Source organism: Stenella coeruleoalba, assembly GCF_951394435.1.
Source record: "Stenella coeruleoalba genome assembly, chromosome: 1".
NCBI classification, from domain to species: domain Eukaryota; kingdom Metazoa; phylum Chordata; class Mammalia; order Artiodactyla; family Delphinidae; genus Stenella; species Stenella coeruleoalba.
The window spans coordinates 38,157,568-38,167,087 of NC_137169.1; the positions used below are offsets into that span (position 1 = coordinate 38,157,568).

Genomic DNA, 9,520 nt, shown 5'->3' on the forward strand with positions numbered 1-9,520 from the left:
ATTTACTGGACTAATCCTCTCTTGATGGGCAGTGAGGGTTCCAATTGTTTGCCATCATAAGCAAAGCTGTCATAAATATTCCTATATCCATATCTCTGCATACTTGAAGGATAAATTTCTAGAAATGGAATTGTTGAGTCCAATGATGCTCTCTCTAAAGGCTTTTGATGCAGGGAGTAAAGAGCTCTTTTGTCAGTGAGGTAGGAGAAGGACCATTTCCTATGCCCCTCAATAACCCTGGGTAATAATTTTTCTTCATATTTGCTGACCTGATTGGTGAAATTATTTTATTGTTTCTATTTTTATTTCTTTGGTGACAAGGAAGGCTGAGCATTTTTTGGTCATATGTCAGATGGCTATTTGTTTTTCTTCCTTAATAAGTTGTCTCCGGAATTCCCTAGTGGCCAGTGGTTAACACTCTACGCTCTCACCACCAAGGGCCCGGGTTCAGTCACTGGTCGGGGAATGAAGATCCCACCAGTGCCGTGCGGCCAAAACCAACCAAACAAACAAACAAAGTTGCCTCTTCATTTACTTAGCCCATCTTTTATTAAGGTGACCATCTTTCTGTTTCTATATAAGAGCTCTTTATATGTTATGGGTATTCTCTTTGTTTTTTATTTGTGCTACTTTTTAAGTCAATTTTGCTATGTTACGTATGGTAAATACTTTCCCAGGTTTTGTGTTTGCCTTTTAGGTTTGTTTATGGTACATTCTGTTATACAAATGCTTAAACACTTTATGTCGCCGTGTCCATCACTCTCTTCTCTTAGATCTCTGCCTTTGGGGTCACGCTTATGGTACACAGAGTGGGATTCTGTAAGTAAGTGTTGTTGGTAGGTGTCATGTGTGAGTGTCGACTCAGAAATCTGTAAATCCAGCCCTCAGTTTCCAACTTATATATCCAGCTACCAATTTAACATTCTTTTTTCTTTTTTTTTTTTTGGCCAGGCCATATGGCTTTCAGGATCTTAGTTCCCCGACCAGGGATCGAACCCGTGCCCCCTGCAATGGAAGCACGGAGTTTTAACCACTGGACTGCCAGGGAAGTCCCCCCAACTTAACATTCTTACTTGGAAGTCAGACCCATATTTCACACTTACCATGTCCCCAAAAAGCTGTGATTTCCATTCCCCACCTCCTACTTCCCAGAGCCGCTTCTCCCCTAGAGCTCTCGATTCAGGAAAAGACCCATCTTCACTCAGTGGCTCAGACCAAAAACTAGAGTATTCTTTTTTTTGCCCTCTTTTCCTCACATTTTATAACTGACCTATCAGCAGTCATGTCATTTCTACCTTCAAACTATGTCCTGATTCTGACCACTTCTCCCCCCTCCACCCGTACCACCCTAGTGGAAGGCACCTCGGTCGCTGGCCTGGGCTTATGCATTGGCCTGGTCTCTTCGCTTCTCTTCTTGACCCTCTGCAGTCTGTTCTCCACACAGCAGCTGAAGTGAGCTTTTAACAGCAAATCATCATGGTCCTCACCTATTCAAGACCATCCAGGAGCTTCCCATCACACTCAGGATAGAATTCAAACCCCTTACAATGGGCCATGAAGCCCCCTGGGATCGGGACCCCTCCTCTCCCTCCCACCTCCCCTCCCCCACAGGCCCCCTCCCACTCTGTGCTCAAGCTACTCTGGTTTCCTTGCGGTTTCACACACACACCAAACTTATTCATGCCTCAGGGCCTTTGTCCTTGCTGTTCCTCTGCCTGGAAAATCTACTCCCGCCCCGCCCGACCCCTGAGATTCACATGGCTTACTTCAAATATCACAGTGCCCTTTCCTGACCACACGTTCTAAAACAGCCTCACCTTTCCTCCCATCATGCTCTGCCTCTGCCTTGTTTTTCTTCAGAGCACTTATTCCTGTCTGACTTTACTACATAGGTTTATTTGTTGTTTTATAGCCTTCCTCCCTTGGAAGGTAAATTCCATGAAGGCAAGGACTTTGGTACTTAGTATGTGGGTGCTTAATGAATATTTGTTGAATGAATATGTGTAATACATGAATGTGTATGAGTGTCCCGTTTGTGTGTAGATACATCTGCTGCGTGGATGGCTATCTGTAAGAACATCTATGTGTGGAACTGTGGAGGTAATGACATTGTGTTTGTGAATGTTCACGAATTTGTGTGCAAATCTGACTGCTTATGTGAATGCTTTGCTGAGAATGTCTGCGTATGTGTATTTGTGCATGAACCGTGTGTATGCCCGTGTGTGCACGTATGTGCTGTGGATGTTTGGTGATGTGTCCACTTCAGTGAGGGTGGGGAGCTGAGACATCTGGACACGTCCTTCCTCTTATCAAATGGACCACTTTCCAAAAGTGACGTTTCAGGCCGATACATGGTGGGCACTCAGATGAGGACTGCAAGGGTCTGGAGGAGCCCTGGGGCTGGTGGGGCCCCGGCAGCCTCATGCTGATGCGAGCCACCTCAGCAGAAGGGATGTGCTCTCGGATGCGTTGGCCACCAAAGAATGAGGCTGAAGCAATGTGGGGCAGAGCAGGCACTGGACAGGCTGTGTGGCCTCAACACGTCACTGCTCTTGCTCCAAGCCTCAGTTGACTCGTCGGTAAATGGGATTCATTGCTCTTGGCCTGCTTGCTTCTTGGCAATACGGTGAGAATAGAGGGAGGCAATGGCAGTGTGTGTATGACAGTCACAGCAACAGTGTTCTTAAAGCTGTGCAGCATATGAGGGTTGTAATCCACGATATCATCAGAGCAAATGCCTCAGTGTTCCCAGGCCAGCTCTGGACCTGGCCCTGTGTGAGCCTCAGTGGCTGTTTGTTGAATAAATAATAGGTGTGTGAGCAAAACAATGATGTGCAAGTGAGTAAGTGCCTGGGTGATTAAATGAAGAGATGACTGCATGAAGCAGCAAACGGATTGATGAATCCCAATGACTAACATGTTTGAGCACACGCTACGTGCCAGACCCTATTGTAAAGGCTTCTCTTAATCCATGCAGCAACCACATGAGATAAGTACTATTACTAACCCCATTTTGCAGGTGGAGAAACTGAGGGTCAGAGAAGTTAAGTGACTTACTCAAAGCCACAAAGCTCCCAGGTGGCAGAGTGGAGATTCCAGCCCAGGCAGGCTGACTCCAGAGCCCAGAGCACTAAACCCTACACAAGTCCTGCTGCGTGAATCAATGAATGAGTGGGTGAATGAATAAATACATGCAGGAGCCCTCTTGCTCTTAGCTGTGGGCAAGGCAGGCCACTTTCCGATGGGGAAGCAGAATCTCTCAGGGGTGAGGTGGGCATCCAAGGTGCGGACCTTGGGTGGTGTCTCCGCCAGGGTAGAGTGTGACCGCATGGCCTCACTCACATCCCCTCCCTCTCCCTGGTCTGCAGGCACATGCCGCGATGCAGCACTACGGGGTGAACGGGTACTCGTTGCACGCCATGAACTCGCTCAGCGCCATGTACAACCTGCACCAGCAGGCGGCCCAGCAGGCCCAGCATGCCCCCGACTACCGGCCCTCGGTGCACGCGCTCACCCTGGCCGAGCGCCTGGCTGGTAAGGGCCGTTTGTGGGGACGGGGGCTGGGGGGCCTGGAGGAGAGACCTGGGGGAAGAGACTCTGGAAGGTGAAGACAGGAGGGAGTACTGGGAACGTTTACTCTGGGAGACTCAGGAAGACCCAGGTCACTTAGTAACACAGGGAGATGTCAATTCAAAATCTGTGTGCGAGTGTCCAGAGCACCCTTGTTTGCCAGCACTGTGCTGGGCCCTGGAGCTGCCTTATGCCTTCAGATTCCCTTAACCACCCTGTGAGGGAGGGATTCATTAGCCTCTCTCACAGGTGGAGAGACTGAGGTAGGAGGTAAGGGACTAGCCGAGAGCATTCCAGCTAGGAAGTGGCTGGAGTGCCCAGGGAGTCCCATCTGTAACAGCTCCCATGTTTTGATCACTGATTGTATGCCAGGCACTGTGTGAGGCGCGCTCTCTCTCTCTGTGCGTCTAACCATTCAACTCCAGTAAAGGGAGGCTATTATCTCCATTGTATGGACAAGGAAATGGAGGCTCAGAGAGGTTAACTCTAGGCAGGGCTGGGGTAGGAGATTAGAATGTGACATTATGGCTAAAAATCTGAGCTTTGAAGTTACAGACTTGCAGTCATTGTAGGGTCTGCCCACTCACCTCTCTTCTCTGAGCCTCAGCTTCCCCCTTTATAAAAGGGAACATGGTGGTGCCCATCCCATAGGATGGTTGGGATGTTATTTGAGATAACATAATCAAGGTATTCAGTAGGGACTGGTAGGTGCTCAGAGGAAATTATTACCCGGGTCCCAGGGGAAGTGCCCATGAGGGAGCTGCAGCCTGGTCCCTCCTCTCCCAGTTCAACTGATTGTTGCCCTGCCCTGGCAGCCCCTCAGTGAGCATGGGAAGGGTTTGATGGCATAGGTGGGGAACGTGATTTCCTGGGAGGTGAAGCCACCCGCCCCATCCTGTCCCAGGCCAAACCTCAAGCAGCTGGTGAATTGCTCTGGCCCTGGGCCAGGTGGTCCTCAGAGAGCTTTAGGACACTCCCAGGGAGGCCAGGTGCCCAGAGACTCATGAGAGGGCACGGCAGGAAGAATGTGGCCAGGATCAAATGGTGGGGCAGACCAGAGAAGCATGATCAGCTGATGCAGTCAGGGAGGGCTTCCTGGAGGCCACGGAGCAGGAGTCAGGCCTTAATAGGACAAGGAAGGGGGACTAGCGTGAGTAAAGGCACAGAAATGGGTTGGGATACGAGGCCTGGGTAGGGGTTCCGGCCTGGCAGGGAGGGTGAGGCGGCCGCTTCTACTCCTTTAGACGCTGCCAGGCTCTGGGAAGGGCTCAGTGGGCAAAATGGAGCCCCTGGTCTCCTTCTGTAGATCAGCATTGGGGTCATCAGTGTCCAGCATGGGGATGTGGGTGCAGTCCTGCCCGGGCTGTGGCTGCTTCTCTGGTTTGGAGTGAATTCCCTGTGCCCAAGCTGGTGGTGACATTTGATCCTTACCATGTTCCAGGGCTCAGAGAGGAAGAGTCAGGGACAGAGGCTCACCTCTGCTGGTGGGGACAGAGGAAGTGGAGTATTCAGTGCTCCCACCAATTCTCTAATCTTGAGAAGGAGGGATATGAGCTCCAGGCGGGCCTTTGTATGGAGGCCTTGCCTTCCAGCAGGAGGTTTTGCTGACGGTACAGAGAGCCTGGCGTCCCAGGCTGTGACTACCTCCCACCTTTGTAGTCCCTGAAGCCAGCAGCAGAAGGCTGAGCTGCTGCTCCCACACCCAGTGTTCTACTGAGAGGGGTCCTCACTCCTTCCCCTCCCGCAGCGTGACCAGCATGAGCTCAGGGCTCGGTCCAGGCTGGGATCAGTACCAGTTTGTAAGAGGTTCAGGGCTCCCTCTTCACACTGAAAAAGGAGCAGCCCAAAGTCTGAGGCTTCCTGGATACCCAGTTGCCTCCTACTTCCTCGTTTAGAGTGTGGCGTTGACTCCCCAGTCCCTGGAGTGCAGGGGAAGGACCTTGGCAGCCCTGTGCAGAGGCTGACACAGCTCGGGTTCCCTTCAGCATAGATAGTCCAGGGTCCACTTATGGGTGTTGGTAGGCGGGGAGAGAGAGGTTAACTGTCCATCCTCCAGGGACTGGTCAAGCAGAAGGGTTGGAGGCTAGACAGCAACCCCAGACAGACATCTATGCTGGGAGGTTCATGTTCCCAGCACGTGGGCAGGACTGTGGAATCTGTGGTCCACCAGGCCTGTCTCCCCTCCAAGCCTGTGGTGGTTAGTACCTGCTCTCTTTGTCCTTCCCTCCTGGAGGAAGCAGCTAGAAGGGTCAAGACCACACGCAACAAGGCTTTCCTGTGTTTTGAGGGCCCTGCCAGAGCCAGGCTTTCTGTTGAGGAGACATAAGAGCAGGAGCCTCAGGTCCTGCCATCAGAGATTCACAGGCCAACTGGGACGATGAGATTCATACCCAGAGGACATAGGATCAAGTGCCAGTGAATTCCATCTCCTCAGTCAGACCTCTCCTGAGTGTACCTTGCAGATAAGTCATGGCCTGGCTTCTCATGGTCGGGACAGTATTTTGTTGGTATCTAGAATCTAAGGGTCATAGGCTATTAGAAGCTTTGTGACATGGACTTCCAAATTATTAGCATCATGTACTCTCAGAATATTATACCCTTATTATTCTGGGACTTTAAGGATTTTAGGGCAATGCCCACCCACCTACCTACCCACCCATCCCAAACCAAATAAGGAAGATCCCCCTCAGTCATATTCCTGACAGCCATTCATAGAGATGAGTTAGACCTCAGTGGTCCTGATAGTGAATGATGGGGTGGAGCGATCTTGAAAATCCAGCCACGTGGAGAGGAGATGGGTGATTTCCAAGGGGGAAAGGACCAGGGTCTAGCTCTGGCAGGACCACAGTGGGTCAGAGCAGGGTAAGATTCAAAATCTATTTCCCATAATTAAATGGGCCCCCTCTCCTTGCCCTCCAACGGCTGTACATTTCAAGACATCATCTTGGAGGCCCGCTATGGCTCCCAGCACCGTAAACAGCGTCGCAGCCGCACGGCGTTCACGGCTCAGCAGCTCGAGGCCCTGGAAAAGACCTTCCAGAAGACTCACTACCCGGATGTGGTGATGCGTGAGAGGCTGGCCATGTGCACCAACCTACCTGAGGCCCGGGTACAGGTAGGACCCAGCTCCTCTAGCTAGACCTTGCAGGCAAGCACCAGCCCATCGATCTGGCTTCCTGCTGTCCAGGAGCCAGCACTTTAGCCCTCGGTGCCACACTGCAACTGGTGTCTCCACGAATGCCTTCAGCGACAGGGAGGGCGGGTTGGAAAGGATTGTGGGTGTGTGTTTGCTACAGGGCGGGGGCAACCTTGCCACTCACACTCCCTCCGGGAGCACCCTGCCCCTCAGCTCTGCTGCTTCCCCCCCCACTCCTGCTCTCCTCGCCCTGTTCCCAGGTGTGGTTCAAGAACCGCAGGGCCAAGTTCCGGAAGAAGCAGCGCAGCCTGCAGAAAGAGCAGCTCCAGAAGCAGAAGGAGGCTGAGGGCTCCCACGGGGAAGGAAAGACTGAGGCCCTGACTCCAGACACCCCGCTGGAGGCCGACCAGCCCCCCAGCCTGCCCAGCGGCGACCCCCCTGCTGAGCTTCACCTGAGCCTATCCGAGCAGTCGGCCAGCGAGTCAGCCCCCGAAGACCAGCCAGACCGGGAGGAAGACCCCCGGGCAGGGGCTGCGGATTCCAAAACTGAGAAGAGCCCTGGGGCTGAGAGCAAGGGGCTGGGCTGCAAGAGGGGCAGCCCCAAGGCAGGTGAGGCCCAGCAGCAGCTGTGGTGGGCCGGGGCCCAGCCGAGGGAGAACAAGCAGGTCTAGTCGCACGCGGGCCTGGCTGGCGAGGGGGGTCAGAGCAGTGATAGAGTTAGCCTTGGTGGCACTGGACCTGACCCAGAGAAAGGACTTGGCCATAGCAGGCCTGTTCCAGGTGGTCACCCTTTAGTTGCTGAATCCTGGAAGGGTCCAGGGAATTCAGGGGGTCGGGGGAGAGGCTGTGTGGCAGGGGAGGGGTACTTGGGGAGCTCAGGGCAAAAGCTATTTATCAACCATTATGGAAATTTTCCAGTATTTTAACAACCAGTACAGATGTACCAGTGCATACTGGGTGAGTACCATATGGGTACCAGAGAGTCCCACATGCAGCAGAGACTCAGAGCTGTGTTTTTGATGGAACAGAGCTCTGGCAGGAGGCATAGCTCAGACACAAACCCTGGGCTCAGGCAGGGAGTGGATGGGGCTGTGAGCTGAGAGCTGGAGGGGAAGGGGAGCCACAGACAGGAGAGGGGAAGGGGAGGTGACCGCCCTTGAGAAGAAAAGGAGTCTTTGGGTGGGACATTTCTGTACTGCCTGACTTGCTTATGGCTCAGCCATTCCCCGTGTCAATCTGTGATTCTGTTGTGACGATTTCAAGAGTAAATAAAACTCTTTTGTCCCACCAAAACCAAACAACAACCAAAAAAAAAAAAAAAAGGAAAAAAGAAAAGGAGTCTCCCTAAGAAGTCAGACTTGGGGGCCTTCCAGAGTCTGGTGCTCCTCCAGGAAGCTTGGGTCCCTCCCTCCCAGGATCCTGGGGGATGCTCAGCCCTGGCTGACGTGGGTGGATATGGTTTCAGCCAAAGCCTTGTCTTGTCTGCAGCTCCAAGGGGGTGGCAAGGCCGAGGGAGCCCTCCTGGCAGACTAGTGCCCTGTCCTGAGTCCTCGATTCTTGGTTCTCTGCTTGCAGATTCCCCGGGCAGCCTGGCCCTGGCCCCTGCAGCCCCCGGGGGCGGCCTCCTGGGCCCCTCCCACTCTTACTCCTCATCCCCGCTGAGCCTCTTCCGTCTGCAGGAGCAATTCCGCCAGCACATGGCCGCCACCAACAACCTGGTGCACTACTCTTCCTTCGAAGTGGGGGGCCCGGCCCCTGCTGCTGCTGCGGCTGCCGCCGCCGCCGTGCCCTACCTGGGCGTCAACATGGCCCCTCTGGGCTCACTGCACTGCCAGTCCTACTACCAGTCGCTGTCAGCGGCCGCTGCTGCCCACCAGGGCGTATGGGGGTCTCCACTGCTGCCCGCACCCCCCGCAGGCCTGGCACCTGCCTCGGCTGCCCTGAACAGTAAAACCACGAGCATCGAGAACCTGCGGCTTCGGGCCAAGCAGCACGCGGCCTCCCTGGGACTCGATACGCTGCCCAACTGACTGCTGGCCTCCCACCCGCCAGGGCTCTTGGGTGCCCCCAGCCCAGCCCCATGGTTAACCCAGTACGGCTCTCAGGGAGTTAACTCCAGGAGCCCAGGGATCCCGGAGCCTTGGAGTCCTGCTTCCTGCCCCTCTCCCCCTCCCCCCACCAAAGCTCCAGCCCACGGTGAAGCCCACACCTACGCCCTGCCCTCTGCATGGCCCTGCTTGGATCCCACGGAGGCTGAATGAGGAGGAGGTGAGAGGCTGGTGCCCCCAGCTTTCCTCGGGAAGTGAGAGGCTCTCGCTGGCTAGATCCCTGCCTCAGCGTCACCTCCTCCCATCCCTCCCTTCCTCCCCTTCTGTCCCTAGTAAGTTTGTGTGTGGAATGTGAGATATATAAAGCTATATTTTCAGGCACCTGCCTGCCCCAGGCCCCCTGCCCTGCTCCATCTCTTCTCCTCTGCTGCTCCCGCCTCCACCTGCAGCTTCCACATCTCCCTCTGGCCTTCCCTTCTCTCTGTCTCTCTGTCTCCCCTTTCCTTCTTCCCTGCCCGCTCTCTCCCTGTCTCTGTCCAGTTCCCCACCCCGTCTCTCCCCAGCCTCTGTTTTCCCCACTCTGGATCTTCCCCCATGTCTCTCCTCCCTGCCCCCGCTTTCTTTCTTTGGCGCTGGCTGTGTTGGTGTTGTCAATTCCCAAGCTATGCTTTGTTTGGGGTTGTGGCTTTTTAGTTTCAGTAATTTTGCTTCTTCCTGTTCCTCTCCTTTTGCTTCTTCCCTGCCTGTCTCCTCCCCGCCGGCACCC

At 54.0% G+C, this 9,520-nt stretch overlaps 1 protein-coding gene across 2 annotated transcripts; it reads left to right on the plus strand.

Moving 5' to 3' along the window:
• Positions 1-3,380: 3,380 nt before the first annotated feature.
• Positions 3,381-8,736, plus strand: DMBX1 (diencephalon/mesencephalon homeobox 1; the record flags this gene model as incomplete). 2 transcript variants are annotated; one of them, XM_079926457.1, is made up of 4 exons in its annotated part: positions 3,381-3,534; positions 6,492-6,685; positions 6,967-7,315; positions 8,282-8,736. In XM_079926457.1, 4 exons carry the CDS (start codon positions 3,381-3,383, stop codon positions 8,734-8,736), a joined length of 1,152 nt encoding a protein of 383 aa, XP_079782583.1. The 2 variants fall into 2 exon arrangements, with proteins under 2 accessions (XP_079782583.1, XP_079782584.1); XM_079926458.1 differs by having other exon boundaries at positions 6,507-6,685.
• Between the last annotated feature and the right edge of the window lie 784 nt (positions 8,737-9,520).